Raw genomic sequence first — 21,505 nt, forward strand, 5'->3', positions numbered from 1 at the left:
AAGTCTCTTACGCCATAACGCACTTGAACATTACTGAGTGTGGCATGGTATAAAGCCAAATATATACACTGAATTTGATGTAAACTGTGAAACTACCTATTATGGAAAGCAATGCAAAGACTTGTAAGACTGGAAAAGTTACCTAGGTTCAGCTAAGCCTTACTGCAATCCACTACTACGAAATCTACATCATGTGCCCAAGAGCTGCTACTTGTTGAAACCTTAAAAAAATGCATTATCAGAAATGTTAAGGTAAACAATTTTTGTAATGATTTGACTCATTAAAGGGAAAAAGATGACCTCCTAGTGATACAGGATTCAGTAACATTAGATTTTTATTATTACTTAAAATTGTTGTTTTAATTCAAGCTTTAGAACTTCAGTAACCTTGTAACACCAGGGAAAAACAATCTATTATTGCTCTTTGGCATTCTGTACATTTACCAAATGAAACAAAGTATGCTGGTTGGCAAAAATGCAGACTAGAATCCAAAGATAACAGATGTATTCCTCCCCCCATACACACATGAAAATTATTTTTTCTTATCTATTTAAAAGAAAGGGTTGCAGTTGTAGAAATGCTAGCTGAGAGCTTAACGATGTTGGCTGCAAGTCTGTAGACTGCAGTCTTAACAGAAACTGGTGTTTTGATTTTACAATTAAGTTTTGTGGATCACGTGCAATTTTTAAAATATCCTCATCTTAATATCCTTTCCCTACCTAAAATTATTTAGGTACAACATATAAGCTCAATTTAACAGATTACAGTAGTAAATTGCAGGGTTTTATAGACATTTTAATACATGGAATATGAAAGACATATATGAATGGAGCAAGCAAGGAAAGAAGAAACAGAGCTCCTGCCCAAGAGCATGACTCTTACAACTCTTCTCCTGTTGGAAAAGATTCCTAGCAAATTAAACACTGAATAGTTTACCAATTAAGAAACATTTTTAACAGTACAAGGTCTCTACTTGCTATCCTATTGCTGCTTCTTATGTTCCATCAGCAAGTGTATTAAGCTCGATGCAAGGAACAGCTCCCCTTTACAGAGGTTGCAAAGAAACAGGAAACTTCTTTTCTCCCTTTAATTAAAGTCATGCAAGATATAAGCAGTCAGGAAGAGTACTATACTAAAGGGATTCCCAAGTAGCTGCTAGAAGAAATTGAAGAACTTTCTTGGGTTTTATGATAGTTGACTGCCCACAAATTCTTTTTACCTTGCGTGCCTCAAGATAGAAAGCACTAAAGCATTCAAAACACTAAGCATAAATGAATATTTTAGTACATCCTTTCAAAAAATAGATCAATCTATAATTAACATCTAATGTTCTCCTCAGACTCCAAACAGGTACAATGCTATAACCAAAGGGAAAACTTAAAATGCTGAAAACTCTCAAGTTACCTGAGCTCCTATTGCACTCGTGAGCTTGAAGATATACAAAACTATATCCAAAAAGGGCTGTAACAGAAGCACAGTAAAAAAAACATTAGAACACCGATGTAATATGAATATAAAATGGTGCAGAAAATATTACCTCCCCAAGAATAGCTATAGCTCTGCATTAACAGCATAATACTGCAGTTAAACTATCACACAAAGTTAAAACAAAAGGAATTTCAACATATTCTCCTGACAACATTCATTCAAGAATTGAACATCATAGAATGGTTTGGGTTGGAAGGGACCTTAGAGATTACCTCGTTCCAATTCCCCCCTGGCAGTGGGGAAAGATACCTTCCACTAGATTGGGTTGCCCAAAGCCCCATCCAATTTGGCCTTGAACACTTCCAGGAATGGGGGCATCAGACAAAATACGTACTATATAAAAAAGTAGTTTGCTATTTTAAGTCTGTAATGACTTCTTCTCTGCTACCCAACTACGTAAAGTCGGACTATATCCTCCTCTTAACACAGATGATTGTGAGAAATAAAGTGGAAAAATAATGCCATATAGTTGGTCATGTACCTGATAGAAGCAATATTACAATTTGAAAGCAAAGTATTCCATGTCAAATCTAGAGCAGTTGATCTACAGATTTTGGAGCCAGAAGTTTCTGAAAACATTAACTTGTATTTTACTTTATACTTTACTTGTACAAACAATGTAGCATGAAACAATACTGTTGAATTTTTTAGAATTTTTTTTTTTATTTCGTTTTCTCAAAAACCAAAGGTTTACATGTGAAACACTGGGAAATGCTTGTTCAACCATACCTCTCCAGCCAAAATAATATTTGCATTTAATGAAAAATTAGCAATTGTTTTTTCTTCAGAAATCTAACTAGCTGAGAAAGTATACTCATCCCTGTTTAACTGCAAAAGAATGCATTAAGTTCCTTAAAACAAAATTTACGAAAAATTATTACGATCAACAACAGTGCTTTAGCAGAGATCACAGAAACTGCAGAAAGAAAGAAAAATTACAATATATTACCTTAAGCAGTTTTTTTTTCAGCACTATACCCCAGGCAAATACACATTTAAACACAAGCAATAGTTTTGAGCTCTGACATAAGGTTACAAGCATCCACAGCTATTACTCAAGGTTCTCTCTGAAAAGACTTACCTTACTAAGGTTTGAGTACAGGTCCACTACACTGTTACAGAATTTTTCTACATCCTGTGTAAGGAGTTGATCTGGATTAGCTATTCTGTTGTCCAGATTTCCCATTTTGTAGTATGTATAAGCTCTGAAACAAAACAATGGTTAGTTAAGAGGTAGGGAAAAAAATCAGTACCTTGGGATCTCAAATATTTGGAAACCTCTTACATCATACAATAAGGGGGAAAGCAGTGCAGACATTTAATGACTGTATGGAGTCAACATAGCTCATGCTTCTGTGTGAAGAGATCCACAATAAATCCTACAGAACTGTTTAGGCTCCCGGATGTTGTCTTGGTCGAAGCTCAGCTCCAGACTGCTCTATGCACTGGTGTTGCATTTAGAGTTAGAAAATCTTCATGAACCCTGCATCAGCATACCTGACAACCTAAACTCAGTGCTGAAGAATATAAGAAGCTACTGCATGCAGTTCATGCACCCAATCCAGTTTGCAGGATTATTACCACTAAATAAACTCCTGAAGTCCCTCGGTTACTTTCACCTACTAATAGAAGCAGTATGGTGCGTACTTTTTGTGTCCCATTGACAAACGCAGACTCTGCTGTGTTTTGTACCTGGTACCATATAAAACCTAGACGAACCACTTATCCTTAATTGTAATCAAAAGCCTCTTCTAAACAATATCGCTACTAAGCACCATGCTACTTTCTTACTATGGGCTTAAAATGATTTGTTTTGATTTTGATCAATTTAGTTAATATCTAATGCTTTTAGAACCAGGTGTTACTTACTTAAGATATTCCTCATAGAGGTATCTGGTGAGTCTTACTCGGAAGCAGAGTTTCAATTCATTTAGACCATATTTCAAGAAGTTATTCACTAAGGAAATCTATGAAGAGATAGCATTTCAATATTTAGGCAGGAAGATTTAATTTAGCTCGATCAGTTTGCAGCATAGATTATGCAAACACTATGAAGCAAGTAAATTGGCCCCTTAGAGTCAACAATACTGTTAACACCAGCCATACAGTGTCTGCAGGACCACTGATTTGTACCTACATTTTTGCCAACTCCAGTTCTCAGTGGGATTCACCACATCAAAAGATCTAATATAAACCAACGTTCAGTTAACATTTCTTTAGCTTGGATAAAGATACAATAAACATATCTTGATCATTTAACAATCATTACTGTAAAACGGTCAATTCATTTTAAAATCTATTGTAAAGAAGGTACATTATCTATTCAGTAGTAACAATTACTTTTATGTGGTGGGAGTCAGATGTTGACGTGCTGAAGGAAAGATAGTGAGGAAAAAAATTAGAAAAAGCTGTAAGAAATTTAAAACTTGAAGACTAAAGAAATCATCTTCAATGGTATCAAAAGCATCCTAAAACTACATTGCTGAAACATCATCCAATCCACACAATGTTATTATGCAGAAAATGAAATCTGTTTAATACAGATCTTCATGTAAAACAACAATTTCCCATTGATTCTGAGACACTTATTTTAGATCTTGTCCTCAAATTCTTAATTAACATTTAAAATATTTTCTACTAAAAGAATGACACAAGAAAAACACTTACAGCAGGCATTGCGGCAATGAAGTTGAACAAGTATTTCTTGAAATCTTTTCTGCTACGACCAATGATAGCACTGCAAACAACCATAAGCTAATCGTTATTTACAAAAGAAACTATAAACTAGTACTCCTTAGGTGAACAAATTCTCAGTGGACCACATAGCAGAGGGAAAAAAAACATGGTGAAGACATCTAGTAGGATCAAGTATGACAAACTTTCGTAAGTTAAGTGGTAACTGACCCACTGTAAGCAACTGCAAGGCCTTCTGTTCCTGCAGTAACTGCTTCCATTACGGGCTCAGAGATACGGGGTCACAGAATACCAGTTCCTTTCCTTCTTTGATCTGGTCAGGCTGGAGTGCTGCTGTAGCACTCATTTTTTGCAAGTTTAATAAATGTATAAAATTGAAGAAGGATGACAAAAACCCAGTAAATATATGCACGAGAAGAAAAAGGCAAAAAAAAAGGAAAATAGGGTAATAAGGAGCAGAACTGAGAACAGAGCGTACCAATTGCTGCATAGTGGCCAGTCGTCAAATCCCTTTAACTGGACAGGAGATATAATACACAGCTAAACAACAACTACCTGTGACTAATTAAAAGAAAAAGGATTTTTTCAGCCTTATCTGCAAAGCATTCCCAAAGAAATGCAGCTGCGTGTTCATTTTCCTGTAAATTTTCAAGCTAAAATTAAAACACTAACACTTGAAAAAATAAATTTAGAGATACTTTTTAGATACTTTTTTTTTTTTTGCTTTTATAGAAGAAAAAATAAGCAAAATGGTAGAGGGAAGAAGGCAGGGACAGGCACACAGAAGAGCATCACAGAAGAGAATCAATATCCATTCTACAAAGCTCTAAAAGTCTCTCCTGTAATACAATGTCATTTTGAACTTTAAAACTATGTAGTTCAAAAGGCCCAAAATTCTGTTTCAGATCTATAATGACCTGTATATTGACCTCACTGAAAATCTACTATACCACTATTCTAAAGTACCCTCTAGTCAGTGTACACAAAGTGACGAAAAGACTGAAAAATCATTTACTAAGAGGTAAATTTGGCTTAAAAAAATAAAATCAATTATTATTCTGCTATTGGGCACTTTCAAAAATGAATTATTTTTCCTTTTCAAAAATACAGAATTCTCTCCCCTTAAAATCATGACTATACCTGTTTCCAACTGCTTATAAAAGCAATAAGAAAGGAATAAAGTGTCTGGATCAGGCTACACTCCCTGTCGTACATGAGAAAAAATATTTTAAAGAAGTTTATGGATACCTTTCAATGACTGTTCCATTTTGAATCATCCAAATATCACAATATGTGCGGACTACCAGCATCACAGCAATAAGCAGCAAATAACCTGTCTAGTACAAAAATAGAAACATAACAGTTAAACAATGGATAAGAGTTACCACATTTTTTCTTAGCTGTCCATCAAATCTCTTGCTAGTTCTAATTCCTCATGAACTTTGACTTTCCAAACCCCATCCTTGCATGCCTAACATCTCCATGCTCTTTCTCAGTAGCCCATCCCTGCTTCCACATTCTTTGTGCTTCCTTTTCGTATGTGAGCTGTCAGAGCTCTCCCTTTTCATCCAGGTTGGATTTTTATTTTTTTTTAAAAAGCAAACTTAAGTGTTCTGGAAACCATGACTAGGATGCTGAGACAAACAGTCATATCATGCTAAGTTCTAGTTTGCATAGCTTTCCTGAAATGCTGTTAACTGACTCTCTTTGCAGGGACAATTTGACTTCGTGGTAAGATGGCCTACACATAAGTTACAAAAGCAAAGTTATGGACAAACAGCACACTATTTACAGATGTGAAGCACTTACAGGGAGAAGTGGACTACCTTGCATTGAATCAAGCAAAACCTGGATGCTCTTTTAAAACATATGCTACAGGCAGTAGTTGCTCGCTGACAGCCAATGGCTTACCTTGCAATTAAAACCAGAATGGAACTTTTAAAGTAATCTAACAACCAAACATGAACGTAGATTTTTGTGTGTGTGTGTTATGTTGCTATTTTAAAATATATATTACAACTTGGTCCTATTCAAGCAAGATACATGTTTTCACTTAAAATCTAGTGTAATTGTAAGAGAAAACATGACTCCAGAACTACTCACTTTTATTTGTAACTGTAGGCAATGCTTACCTCTTTACAAAGTGCTCTAGGGACCATTATTTTCAGAATTCGACATATTCTTGCAACAAACACTCTGTCCACCATTGCTCGCTCCTTCTTTCCCTCTTTCTGTTCCACATAGAACAAGTAAAACAAAGTTTAAATGATGCAATACTTTCCCTATCCTCATTATTTACAGCTACTTTCTTTCTGCAGCATTTGCAATTTTTCCTGCCAATTTAAGACAAGTTAAATGAAACTTATGAATTAGGATTGTACACCTTAACAGCTACCAGAAATGTTAAGAACTAAGCCATCAGAACAAACTGCAATAGGAAATAGCTGCCATGATGCTAAATTATATTTATTTCAATTTTATGTTAAAAGTAATACACAAACATTGCAGACCACAGCATTAAAACATCCAAATATAGGCTACAATGCAATTTGCTATCTCTTAAAGTTGCGTGTCTCTGGAAGACATCATCTGCCAGTATTTTTAAAGATGTATTCCATCTTTTCTCTAGACCATCAACAGTTTAAACTCCTTGACTGTATAGCACTAACTTGCTTCAAGTGGATTGAGCATTTGTTATTCCTTCACTTCTCTGGGATTGCATTACACTGTTTTTGAGAAATAAATCTACTAGACTTAAACCACCCCCTCCCACACTCAAGTACCTCTTTTTTCATGTCAGTTACATTTTTAATCATATAGTCCTATCTCCTGTCTCAACTGAGTATTTTAACAAAGTAATGGTCCAGATATTTTCTTTCTTTTCTTCTACAGTTGTGATATAAGGATTCAGTCCTGAAAACAGACCAAAAGGGCATACGTGTGTACTTAAAACAAGTCCTGTTTTATTAATCTAATACCGCTGTCTTTGCTACCCAAGATGTGTGTGAAACAGAAATTATCAGTATCATATTATATTATCACATTAATACTGTAACGGTTAATCTGAAAGAAAAACCTAGAGAAACAGTATAGTGAAGAGTGAAGACAAGGAAAGTAGAAAGAAAAAGCTTCTGTTTCACCATTAGTCAATTTGGACAAAGCTATCAAGCACTCATCTTTTCTCTTCCCCCCCCCCCTCCAATTCCCAAGTATTATTAAACCCCAGAAGCTTGCACAGAGTGTCCAACTTAATCTCTTCACTTGCTGTTCTCATATGCAATGTGATGAGCAACAAGTGCAAGCTCTGAGCCCCAGCAAACACCAATTTACTCTGAATGCTCTGGGAATAAGCCTAAGCTTGTTTTCTATAGGAAGAAGAGAGCCAGAGCTCTGTCCCTTTCAAACAAACATGTATGAATAGAAACTACAGATAAAAATTTTGTTCTGACAGGATGCTTTACGGTAGGTGGTAAAAATATTTTAACTAAGAATTTTTATGCAGAAATTCAAGCCAGTCCAAACAAAGACTACTGTCAACGTTGTATGAAGCATGACACTACAAAGTCACTTCTTTGTTTGGAACAGAAAAGACAAACATGGTATCTGATGTGCAACTTTCCTAGGAATACCTGGCTATACGTACCTGATGTTTGAGCTGAACTTATTCTCCTTCCTCTTTAATCATGTCTTCCCTGTTTCTACCTTTGTGTTGAACTTACACTAATTCCAGTATCTTCTTTCCCACAGGTACTTCCTTACACTGTTAATACCTCATTGAGTACAATTACATCCAAGATGGTTAAGAATAACAGACAGCTAGTTAAGATTTGTAAAAATAGCTGTTGGTCTGTGAATCAATTTTTTATGGCAGATACTGCAGTAAAGGTCTGGCTAGAAGCTAACATGATGATACTTGCATACATCTTAGTATATATCCAGTGCAAGCCTCTTCTCAAGATTTCAACAAAGACTGAAGTATTTGGAATAGTTATCTATTCATACCATGACAGGACCCTATACTTCTAATCATGGGCTCTGCCCTTTGGGCTAACTGTTGTATTTTATTTTAACATGAAAAAAACTTGACTAAAAAGGGATACACCCTTTTGAAAATAAATGAACACACACAAATCAGGAAAATGCCAAACCCCCTATGAAGATTACTTTTAGAAATGGTCAGACTACATCACGTTGCATACTTTTTTTTCCCCTCTTAAATAGAAAGCAATTACAGATCCCACCAAATCTACAGGCAGCTATTTGTTGCTAAGCGTGTAGTCAAACTTACAAAACTAGTCCTTAAATGTTCATAAAGCGTGAAGAGATGAAAAAGCACATGGTACACATCAAGCTCTTATGCAAATTTCAGCCATATGTGATTCATCTCATTCCTCCACTTGTTTCACCAATGCAAGTCTGAAGGTATCATGCAAGCTACATTTGCGTCATACCCATCCTACTGTCCAAAATAAAACTGTTGGGACTGAAAGTAAAAAAATATCAATAGCATTTAAAATTATTACAATAACAACACATGAAGGAATAATTACCTCATTGGTCTGCAGTGATTGTTTTCCACTTCTTTTACTGTAGAAGAAAAATAAAGTATTTTACTTTTTATTAGCACAGTTCTTAGTCTTGATCTCTACATGCAGGAGACAAAAACAAAAGCTTGCAATTATATCCCTATCTATTTATTTCAAAGCAGCACAGTGTCTTCACAGTACAACTACCCTTTGTGTCAAACTTACATGCTACTTTTATACTGTTTCCATGAAGTGCTACCCATTCTGCCAACTTGGTTTCATGCAGGAAAGCTACCTCTTTCATCTCCAAGTTTGGCTTTACCTTGTCTTTTGTAGCCTCAACGCCCAATGTTTTTATGCCTGTAACACATACTTCACAGATATGGCTATGAGGTTCCAGTGACTACAAATGAAATTACATGAATGCAGATTAAGCGATCCAACTTCAATGTTTCACACTACCTACACAAGCCAAACAGATTTGTTTTGCATGGTATTTTACTTTCAAGTAACTCATTTTACTACATGTAAAGATTATTTATTCATAAGCCTGTGCTGCAGGGGGAAGAAAAGCTAGATCCTGTGAAACCAGGGTTCTGTAAAGACGCGCAATGGAAGGGGAGCTGGTTTTCCTTCTGTCCTTTTTTCTTTCCCCGCATCTTCTAGAGCAATTAGAGGAAAAACATTTGTCAACTAGTACTAAACAATCATCCAAAAATACAATGGTATTCTTTTTCCCCTTTTATAAAAACGCAGGCTGGCATGTAATACAGTTATAGTTTGCCTTCCTTTCTGACCATTCGAGTATCAAATAAGCACATGAAGCCACGGGGAGAGTTTATGCATTACGGAGTTTAAAAGTGACAGCTACCCATATTACATTGTAAGCTGCCATATCATACAATACATTATCATTAGGCTGACCTCAAAACTGCAAAATTCATACAGTTGCAAGACAGCACCTAGGAAGTGACAGGGCAGCAGAAACCAAGAAAGGCACTGTGCTTCTGCCTACAACATCGAAACAACTGCAGGCTGCCCCGTGACCAGTTACCCCACACCTCTGCCAGCACCAGCACCTCGCACTGGTGCTTCAAAGCACCATGAAGGAAGTACCTAGGATGAAACTATGGCTAGTTTAATTTGCCATGATTAGACTACAGATCTGAATGCCATTGACCAATGAAGAAAAGTAACTTAATTAAAAGGAAGGAAGAGGCAAGGCAGCAGAATATAAGAAAAGAAGAGACCAGGAAAGCGAGAAGGAAGAGATGCCAGTTTAACGAGAACTTAATTAAAGGTAATGGTGAGACATAAGCCTGAGAGGAGAAGATAAAAATCTTGTAAGGCTACTTGTGCAAAACACAGAGCAAAGAACATGACAGACAGTAGATGGCAGACAGGAGAGAAACAAAGCTTCAGAAGAGATGTGACACAATGGAAACGTCTGGAAATGGTAACAGCATGCAAAGCCTAAGGAACAGCTTAGTTAAGAGACTACGTCCTGGTGATGTCGGAGTGATGACTGCTGGTACAAGAAACTTCTTTCCTCCTCAACACATCTACTAATTTTTCAAGGTACAGAACAGTAACCTACTTTTAAAAATGCCGTAAGCATGGATCCGGTTAAGAGTCCAATCACATCTGGTTTGGGACAAAGAGAAAAGTAGTACTCTTAAGAGTTTATGATCAAACTAAGCGGGTATTTTTCTGGATGATTCATGACTTGCCGTAATGCATAAATCCTACCTTCGTTACTTCAAGGCTAGCCAATGTTTGAAGTCACAACATTCAATATACAACTATTGCACCTTTAAAAGCATCAGAAGTAAATACATCAAAACAGTAATATTAGGAACATGGGGCCCAGAACTGTTGTGGCAGTTAAAAACCTTTGATGTATTTATTAAAACACTTTTTCCTACAGTAGCCGTAGAGAAAAATTCAGTAGCTGAAGTGACTGAACTCATCTGAAACTGATTGTTCATTAAAGGAAAAGAATTGTCCAGAAATAGTCATATTTGTGAACTTACGCTTAATTAATTATCTTAAACTTTATAAATACAAACTCTAAGTATTTGTAAATTGAAAACCTGATGAAAATAGAGCTTTAACAGTGCTTTTCCTTTTTAAAAGATTTTGCAAGCTCAAAACAAGACTAATGCTTCAACAAGAAAGAAAACAAATCTTACATCTGATCTGTGGATTGTCTAGATGCAGAAAAATAACTGGCTACACAGCTCCATAAAGTTGTTCTCAATATTAACAAAATTAGTCCATTGTTACTTTAAAAAGTAAACTACTTTGCTTTCAATAAAAGACTCTGCCATAGCTCTGCCTCGAATAAACTGCAGAACTTTCCTTCCCAAAGTCTCACTTCTTCAGCGAGACCGAAAACTGGCGCTACTCCAGACCCCATTATACTATTGTACAAGTTTGTGTGAGAGAACTGTGGTTGCATTCCCATTGAATTTAAAGACCAAATTAGTCAGCAAGAATGCAACAAGACTATCTTGTTGCAGCAGAGAGCTTTGTCATTTGAATCGATGCAGCTCTCTATTACTCCAGCCCTCTCACTTTACTTGGTGCTGGAGCATCGCAAACCTTAGCGCTGAAGGAGGGTAACTGCTACGTGCTGTCCAAATCCTCTGCTGCAAGTAACTTCTCCAGTGCAGGGGTCATATTTGAGTAGCAAAGGCTGATTGGAATAGAAACATAATGCTGCTTTTTACTGCCAGGTTCATCTGAGAGATTACCCTATCCACACACACCACCCTCCAGTCCGAGTTAAACGGTGCTTTTCATTTGAGCTAATGGACCTGTCAGAGGTGGGCCTCAAAGCTCAAGTGCTGTTGATGCCTAGTGACGTGGCAGAGTAACAGATACGGGTACAGCTCAGGTTAGTACAGTTTGTCACATAATTATTCACTTAGTAGCTGCCTGAATTGTAGGAATAGCATTGAACTGCAGAAGAGCTCTACTTCCAAGCTGTAGCACAGCTGCTCTCACTCCACCACACGATACTGACATGAAACCCTTCCTGAGAGTGGACATCCTGAGGCTGACTGGCTGGTGTAACGAGAAATACCAAGAGCAACTTCCAGACAGTCTGGATTTAGCAGTGACACAACAAATGTCCCATAAGGAACACGCTTCAGTTCTCTTTACCTTGAGGTCTAAACCATGCAGTGACCTGTCACCGTTCATTTTCCACCCGCCCCCTCTACAACAGGAAGTCCCACACACACACTTTTTAAAAAACTCTAGAGAACAGTTCCCCTTGGACATTAGATTTTATCAAGCAGAATTCAACAGTTAGATTACAGAGAGCAGGAGAATACAAGACCTTGTTTTAGTCGACAAAAAAAATGTTAAGGTGACAGAATAAGGGTACAAGAATAAATACTTAAGAGCACCTACAGCAACAAAAATAAAGCCAAAACACTATGGCATATGCCATAAAACAATGACATACAACAAAGTAAATTATTAAGTTTTTGAACTTATAAATGCCTAACTTTGCAGCTTAAAAACAATGCGATTTTTAAACTGAATCATGGCAGTTTACAGATGGAGAGGATATTTTGAAAGCACAAGTCAAACAAATTAATACAGTAACATTAGTCAAGATTACACAAAAATTTGTATATTGAAATGCCCTACTAATTTATTCCTCCAAAATAACAAACCCCATAGAAACATAAAGCCTAGCTTTTTTTCTGTCAGCATACAAGAGGAATAAAGACTTCTGTAGCAGAATTATTCCTTAATAAAACTTATCTCCAGTGGCTGCTTGCTCTTCTGTTTTCCCACCTGGAAGAGTTTCACATGAACTGAAACTAAGGGTACCGCTGGAGAGTTAAGAAAAAAAAGGCCTACCAGCACAGTAATGAAATAACTGGCTACACTAAGTAGCAAGTAGATGACAAGCAGACAAACTTCCAATGCAGAACTTGCTTTGAGCACACACTTGGATTAAGTGACACAGAGGTCTCTTCTACTCCGAATTATTCTGCAATTCATTCTATGTTTCTACAACTTAAAAAAAAAAAAAGAGAAGGCCAGAGATACAATGAGACATGTATCACATGAAGAAATTTCAGGGAAAGAAACATCCTGTATGTAGCCTGTTATCTGTTACTTAACTGCACAGAGCTTTTACAACAAATGTACATATGGCTCGCCAAGGAAGCTATCAGCAGTACTGGGTTAACAGCTATGCCAAACTTGTCATTTATACATGCATGGTTACTGAATAAACAGCAACTCACTAAAAATAAGTAAATAGTTAAGTACTTACCTAATAAATAGCAGGTAGTAACAACAAAACACCTTTCCCCAACATCAAGAAACATGATGAGGTAAAAAAAATGCAAGATATTTTAAAGAAACTGATGTGGTTTCAGGACTGTGCACAGGCATTTGGCAGCTGATCCCACTTTAAGGGAAGCAGCAAAGCACAAAACTTGATGATGATAATACTGTGCAATTTCAACGTGCAAGTCAGTGTTGGTCACTTGGTTTTGTGTTTGCCTCTGTATTTCCTTATCAGAGGAACTATTCTTCCTAAAGAAACAGGCCGCAATGGTCGTTACTCAAAAAGGATCACTCTCAACACTACTGCAAAAGAAAGTGATTTGAGAAGCACTGGGAAAAGTCTTCCAGAGACTATCTAGTTACTGAAAGGTCTCAGGAGTACTAGTAGCTCCGTGGCATTTATTAGCAAACAGGAAAGTTAAAGAATTACAGCTCCTAGGATTATCCATCTGTTTCCAGAATAAAGTTCATTTAAATTCTGCGGAAGCAATGTACACCGAGCTAGGCACAACCACATGGAATTGCAGACAACGAGATAAGCAAGTCTTCCAGTTTAATGATGGGTGAAAAGGAAATTTGGGGTTGAAAATGGTATGCTGCGTGGAACTGTGGAGAAAGTACAAAGTTCAGGTCATGCTACCTGCCTTCTGTGGAGTAGGCTGCCAAGCTTCTGCTCAATGCAGGACGAAGAAGTGTCTGTTATAGGGGTAAATGGAGCTTTTCAGACGGTCGTTACCCCTAAGCAACTCTTGTGTTTGTCTTCTGCAGACCATGCATGATTCTAGGTGCGGTTTTCAGTTCACTTCATAGTTGGAATACCACTCTGACATTGTAAAGGCAGAATACAACTCAAACAACTGAAGATTGCACGCACTGTTCAATTGCATGCACTGTTACAGCGTGAAGGAGTAACACGTGTTGAGAATCGCATAGCGCAAACCTCCCAGCACAGTCACTGGCAGGCAGCTTCACACTGTGCACAGCGCGAGAGGCAGCAACAGCGCAGTTACCTTGGGTCAAGGGCAGCGACCTTACTCAGAAGCACGGGCACACTCCGAAAGCACGCCCACTTACACAGGACACCCTGAGCATGCACAGAAACCAAGAGAAAATTTTCTTGGCTCTAGGTTGCAGCATAACCAAAAATAATGTGAGAGAATGCATTCAGGCAAGCAGGACAGGGACTGAGAAGGTCACAGCTATGTAACTGCAAGCCGAGCGCTGACTCCTCGCTGCACTGGAAGTTTCTATATAGATTTTAGAAGGCAGCCAAGCAGCACTGTTCTAGAGAAAAATGTCCGTTTCAGTAGAAGCCTGCATCTCAGTAACAGAGTAACACGATGGAAAAAGGCAAAAGCTATTAGTTTTTCCATAAGCTTGTGCTTTGACCTAAGCTGTGGCTGTAGCTCTCGCTCATGTACAACAGTGGAAAAAGACTTGTAATTCATTTCCTACTTCCTGCAAAGTGGAGAAGAAATCTGCTTCACACTATTACACACTCTTACACTAGATTTGGCATTGAGAGCAGTCATTTTATGTGATTTAGTAAAAGAGAAACCACTAATTAACTACCCAGGCTCCAAACAAAGGCAGTTTGAATGCTAGTAGACCCGAGTCATCTGGTTTCTCCTGCCTCCTTAGCCTGCAGGTAAAAACAGGTTTCCTGAGCCCCAGGCAGTTGGTTTTTTTTCCTACAAGATTAGATTTTAGATGCTTTTTCTGGTAATCCTATCTCTATGTTTCAGCATGTGTGATGTTTCATTTTTTTATGTTTGGTTTTGTGCACATGTATAAAGTAGTGGACTGAACAGTCCCATTCCCATTCTGGACAGGCCTACCTTAATGTAGCTGCAGTTTTTCTTGACACCTTCTTAAACCTTTTCGCAAAAAAGCACAGATTCTCCTTAAAGCTTCTACATGCATGTAAGCTGTGTGTTCATCCGCTGTAACATAACCTCCCCCTTTTTGTCAAACAGCCATGGGGACTCCAAACCAGAACAGGCCCCTTTGTGCTAAGCACTCAAGTCAGGCTCTCCGAATCTAAAGAAACAAGGCATGCTAACAAAAGAGAATAACTCAAACATACAAACACAGAATTAAACAAAAGTGTGACTTGCTTTAAGTTACAACTGCCACTTGCTAGGTTTTAACTTCTGTAATTACATTTCCAAGCATTTGTACAAGTTTTTGTCACTTCTGGCTGCGCTTGTACCAAGTACCGCCAAGCTGACGGGCAGCCCCGCGGATGGCACCAGCAGCACACCCACTTCCACTGCCAGCGGCCCAGGGCTGGGAAGCCCAACGAGAGGCGAGCACATGGGCAACGCACCGCCTGAGATGACCTGCGTAAAGCCCTGTCTGATGCACACTGCCTCAGCAGCTCTGCTTATTCCTCTTAACACAAACGAGCCTCTCCCATTGTTTTAGGCAGACCTAAACTCTAAAGACCCAAGCAAACATTTTTCTTCCCTTCTGCATTTTTTCCCCACACAGGAGGGACAGAAAACACCTAGATTTCAGAAGTTGAATTTATAGAAAACTAAATATCCATACTCTGGCATCCCCTTGAATTCTAATAGACATATTAGGTGATAGGGAAGGCCAGTGTGTCTAGGAGCAAATCTTAATGTTTTATTTTGGCACCTAGCCGTTTACTATAAATTCCTCCTATATTCTCATTTGTTAATCTTACAGTTCCAAACTCTTTACCTTAACCACCTCCTAGTACTCCTTTCAGTCCCTCTTCCAGCAGAAATCTGTAAGTGTTAAATACTTAATCTAAGTACATTCTCCATTTTTATAAGTACTTTATTTTAAACCACACAGAGATCAGGATCAATTCTTTCTGGGGGGGAATCACAGACAATGCCCAGCTTTTTTATGTAACACCAGAAATTTTATTTCTGAAGCAATCAAATCTTAAGCAAATATTCTGCTTCTTGTTCTAGGCAGTAATGTCTAGCATTCAAGACAAAGCTCATAGGACACGGGGTTAGACTTTCAGGGATGAAAGATAATATATTAACTTCATTCTATTTTACACCTTATACAGCACAGGCTCACTCCCCCCCACCCCTCCTTCCATTTTACAGTCCTATAATGTATAACCCTATTTCATCATTTACCATCTTTTTGACTGCTGATACCCACTAGGAACTTACTGTCTTTGTTGAAAGACGTAAAATGGTTGGGTGAACCGAACAGGAGAAGCAGAAAGATAAAGGTCAAGAAGCAGGGAGAAGGGCTGAAGAGGGGCTCAACATTTCAACCGTCTTGCTTGTTTTTAATGTCACACAAGCATGGATTACAAACCCCACTCATGCATTGTCCATAAGGTTGAAGCCAATTGCATTTCGTTAAAGTAGCAATTCATAGCAACAAACTGCAATCCATAGTAACAGCAGCTCTTAAAAAGGGAAACATTTGTTGTTTGATTTGCACACATCCAAACAGCACTTGTATTAGACCAGAATATGTGATCATTTAGAAAAATTGTAAAGATTAGTTCAAAGTTTTATTTCAGTACTTCCATTACGTAAAAAAAATCAATTCCAAAACCCAATCTTCTCAGACCTTGCTCAGTGGCAAGGTCTTGGGCATTAAACTGTTTTTTTTTTTTTTTTTTTTAAATCTTACAGAGGACAAAGTACAGACCTGATCTGACTTCGACTGGTTTTCCTTTGTTCTTTTACTCTTTAAATCTTTCTTCAATACTCAATAGTGAAAAAAATAGTACCACTAGTCTTTAAAACAGATTTTACAAGTAATTTCCCTAAACAGAATCAAGATTTTTCAATTGTCAGACACAGATGAGTACTGCAGCCACTTGTGCTTGCAGAAACAGATCAGGATTGACTAATGCCACAATTAATTTTCCCTGTTCCTGCTTTATATACCCAGAATAACGCAGCTTCTCAAAAGAGAACTTCTTATAACTCTAAGAAGACTGCAAATACTACAACTGAGGCCATAACTGCATTTACACATAACTTCCCCTCTCCCAGGAAATGAAAGCTTTTCCAAGGAACCAGACTTTTTGAGGACAGCAACTCGAATGGAGAAACACTGCAGTTTTTATTTCTACGCTTTACTTGAGGAAGTAACATGAAATACTGGCAAGTTATTTACTACACGCAAACAGTTCTACATCATGCCATTTTGGAGGAATTTAGGAAGTTGTGGTTAAAATATATTGTAAATTGCAAGGGATGCCACCTCTCAGTCCTGCAAAACTGATGAGCAATGTAATAGGTACTACAGAAGAACAGCTGTGACTAATCTAACTAACACTAATTAAGTGATCTTTGACCTACTAAGGTAGGTTAGCATAACATACGGCTTAATTATTCATACATTACTACTTGATATGAGTTGTACTGGACCTTGCTCCTATTGTGTGACAGCAGAAATGTAAGTGGAAGTTGTCCCTTTTTCCTACTCTAATTTCTACAGTTGACTATTCCATATCACAATTAACACACACAACACAAAGTCTGCGTAAGATAAGTCTGTTCTTGATACGTTACAGATTTAACAGATATTTGATTTGCTAAAATATGGTATGTGTTTTTTTCATTTGCATTTTATGTTTATATCACTTCTTAACTTTGGTCAGCAGTGATACTGAGCTATTGTCAGCCTGCCAGCAGACATGAAAAAAGAAGTTATTCTGGGAAAGCATGATATAATAGTGTATCTTATTCTGAATTTAAGTATTTATACTTACACATACTTAAGGTATATATATTTAAGCTATACTAGGAACAAATAAGTTTTGCAGGTAAAGTTTACAGTTGCACTAGAACCCTTACATGATTCACTTGAAAGTGAACAGCAAAACACTGGTCTGCAACATTTTCAAATTTCAAGTCTGCAACATTTACCTTTGCCTTTACTGGGCTCATAGTCATAACTTCACCTTTCTGAATTCAAGAAGCTGAAGTTCATCTCACACTGAACAAGACAACATTTTCTGGCATTATATACTAAGGTGAATGAAGGAATTCACACACGTAAAACTAAACTATCCCATAGGTTGCTACTACTCACATGCCTTTCTGAGCCAACCTCACGCTGCAGATACAATACAGTTCTTATCCAGACTACATAGATTGCCAGACAAAATCCTTCTCCTTTTGAAGAAGTAAATAAATTTAGGCCAGCCATACTCTCTCAACTTCTCTCTCTCTCTCAAAGACTCTGAGAAAGACACAACACAAATTAGAGGGCATACTAGGCCCTGGAGATTTTTTATCATTACTGCATGATGGTTTACCACTTATTATTATATGCCAATACCATATACCAGCACAAGTATGCTGGAATACATAAAGATTTGGCACAATGACAGTCCTTCCCAAAAGTATGCTATAATTTAAGTTAGCAACAAAGCATTAGGAAATGAATGATACATGAACTAATGAGACTAAACGAGGACAAGGCAATGATAATAACTGGATGCTTTTGTCTAGGCGAGTAGTGTAGGCAATATAGCTTACTTACCGCCTAGTCTTGATAGGTAGCATTCTGTAAGGCTCCTGGCAAGATTTGCCACAAAAGGAAACATGGAGAAAAGAATGACAACCAATGGCAAAAAAACCATCCCCAAAAACAACATTCATGCAGCAGCACATCTCTTTTTGAAAGAACTGAATGGCGGATGTAGAGTTTGGAATCTACAGCCACAATACAGTAGCAGTACTAAGAACTACACTGCGGAAGGATTCAAAAGCACAAACCAGCACATACACACAGGTGGAACAATCTAGTTGGTACACATGGTACTTATTTTAGCAACTACATTTTCTACTAGGTTTGAGGAAAAAATGGCTTAAGAGGAAGATTACAGCAGTAAAGATAAAGGATGAAGTATCTGGATGACTGAAATACAGATAGAAGAAAAGGGACAGATCAGGTCAGACCATCTCAACTCCATTCAACTGCTGAATGTAATTTATCAATCTTCTCCACTTTACAGCTGTCACTAATCTTGGAGCACTGTTTGATACGGCTAATACATATGAACACCTCAGATTTTAACACTCTACCTAGCAAAATCAGACAATCCATACAGCAGGAATGCATTCTAAATACAATCTTCAGTGTAAGGCTAACGCTCAGTTTCAGCATACCTACCACCCTCAAACTAATAGTGGCACTGCTCTTGTCAAATCCTGCAGATCAACATCAGGAGACCTGCAACAAAAACACTTCATGGGGACAACCCAGGTAAACCTTGCATGAAGGTTTACCGCTTATTATTCTATGTCAGTATCATATACCAGCACAAGTGTGCTGGAACATATAAAGATTTGGCACAATCTTAAAGGCACAATGACAGTCCTTTCCAAACGTATGCTATAATTTATTAGCAACAAAGCATTAGGAAATGAATGATACATGAACTAATGAGACTAAAGGTGGACGTAAACCACATTACAGATTTCAGGGGTAGGGAGATGACTTTGGACAAGTTCTAGCCTACTCTATCAACTCAATACTAGCGGTTAGAGTATACTAAATGTACTTCAAAACTACACTTGACCTCCATCTACATTTGAAGATGTGTTCCAAACTGAATGTAATCTAGTGTGTGCTCCTCAACAAAGGGAAAGCAATCAGGAGGTTCTCTTTAAAAGCACACTCTTCATCTGAAGAATCTGAAGTAGATTCTCCCAGAATATCTGCTTGGCCTTGTCTTTCTTACAAACACCATTACCGTACGCTAAGTGTGAAAATCTTGCATTACAGTACCAATAATATTCCCAGCTCATCACTTTCAAGCCCTTCTATATAGCTTTTCACCTTTTTACAGTGTTATTTCACTAACCTCAGCAGAGATACTTGAAAAAGACCATCCTTCCCTATGAGTTTGATAAAAGAGTAACTCTACTTGGGATCTCGCTTCTATTCTTATGGAAGCAACAAAACGTAGCAAATTCCGTAAAGGGTTATGCTACTGATCACTCGTGTGTTACATGACAAAGTTACTTAACTTCACAAAGCTCTAAAGATATCACGTACATGTAAGGAGTTAGGTAAAATAACACTGGATTGTTGCCTAACTGCAGGTATGTTATTACTTAAGTCTATTGGGTAAGCCCATTTCACCATCAAGATTTAGCACTGGGATAAGATTATAGCAACCACACAACATCTAACTGTACCACCGTAACACAGCAGGTCTTCTGTATATGATCAGCAAACTACATCCACAAAGACACTGAAATCATCAAAGGATTGAGTCAGGAGCACATCCTTGCACATCCTTGATCTGCCGCACGTTGTGGTAGCCAAGTGCTTCACAGAGGGCTGGCAAACAGACAGGAGCACACATGTACCTGTACAACACCCTCACGGGCACGAGAAGCAGCTACAAGCTCTTCATAAGGGCTGTCAGCGTACCCTACTGCCACACGGCCGTGTTTGAGCAACAACTCGGCTCCACTACTTGCCTGTGCAGACAGCACGCACCTAAAAAGTCAGCTGCTCGTCACTGTTAGTCCACTGAGGGGAAAATGGAACAAACGAGGAGAATTTGAGCAACGAGGCGGCGGCGCTTGGATGCGCGGCCGCACCTAGAGGATGGGGAGCTCCGGAGCCTCCCTGCGGACCTCTCTCCCCGGGAGGAGGCCGGCAGCTGCCCCGGCTCGGGCCTCCAGGCCGAGGCCGGCCCCGGCCCCTGCCCCGGCTCCGTCCCCCCGGGGCCGCCCCCCACCCTCCCTGGCCCGGCTCGGCCCGGCCCGCTCACCCGTGCTGGGCGGCCGCCCGCCGCTTGTTGAGCAGGCAGAGCAGCGCGCAGGCGGCGGCCGTGGTGGCGCCGGCGATGGCGGAATGGCGCACGGTGAGGTACTTGCTGTAGGCGGCCATGGCGCGAGTGCAGGCGCGGAGCCCCGCCGAGCCGAGCCGAGCCGTGCCGAGGCGAGCGTGCGCTGGGAATGCCGGGACGAGGGGCGGGCCGCGGGCGGGTTGTGCAATGGGAGCGACGGCGAACGGATCCGTCCTCAGGCCCCGGCGGAGCGCCGGCCGCGGGCAGCGGGTGAAAGGCAAGGGGGAGGTTCCCCGGCCGCAGCCTCGCCCCGCCAGCGGAGGCCGGGCCTCCTGAGGGGCCTCCCGGGGTCCCGGCCGCGCCCCTGGGTCGGGAGCCTGGGCCTGCGCTGTGGCCCCCCCGCCGGGCACGGGGTGAGCGCTGCCCGCCTGTGGAGGCAACACGAAACAAACCTTCCCGAGAGCTTTCTCGTGTGAGTTTTGCCCTGCTGTTTTTTAGGGCCATGCGAGCAGCTGCCAGGGTTAACGTTGAGAGGGCGGAACAAGCCGTCAGCTGTGTGAGTACGGGCAAACAATCCCTGACACCGTCAGTCGGAGCCACACCAGGTGCGGCCGTGCCAGCCAGCCCCTACAAAACCAGTTAGACTCGCGCAGTGCTTTTTCCCTCAGAGTCGATAACAGTTTGACACGTTGAGTTATCCCAACAAAACAC

At 39.3% G+C, this 21,505-nt stretch overlaps 1 protein-coding gene across 1 annotated transcript in view; it reads right to left on the reverse strand.

The window, feature by feature from the left end:
- ABCD3 (ATP binding cassette subfamily D member 3) overlaps window positions 1–21,258 on the reverse strand; it is a 31,121-nt gene extending 9,863 nt beyond the window's left edge. Inside the window, exons 1-8 of the mRNA XM_080602913.1 lie at window positions 20,777–21,258; window positions 8,734–8,770; window positions 6,316–6,414; window positions 5,432–5,520; window positions 4,157–4,226; window positions 3,359–3,456; window positions 2,571–2,694; window positions 1,406–1,462 (exon numbers count right to left, since the gene is read on the reverse strand). Coding sequence (XP_080459039.1) covers window positions 1,406–1,462; window positions 2,571–2,694; window positions 3,359–3,456; window positions 4,157–4,226; window positions 5,432–5,520; window positions 6,316–6,414; window positions 8,734–8,770; window positions 20,777–20,895 — 693 coding nt within the window. The 5' untranslated portion in view covers window positions 20,896–21,258. The remainder of the gene's footprint in view (window positions 1–1,405; window positions 1,463–2,570; window positions 2,695–3,358; window positions 3,457–4,156; window positions 4,227–5,431; window positions 5,521–6,315; window positions 6,415–8,733; window positions 8,771–20,776) is intronic.
- Between the last annotated feature and the right edge of the window lie 247 nt (window positions 21,259–21,505).

This window comes from Anser brachyrhynchus, assembly GCF_964034855.1.
Source record: "Anser brachyrhynchus genome assembly, chromosome: 8".
Classification (NCBI taxonomy): Eukaryota; Metazoa; Chordata; class Aves; order Anseriformes; family Anatidae; genus Anser; species Anser brachyrhynchus.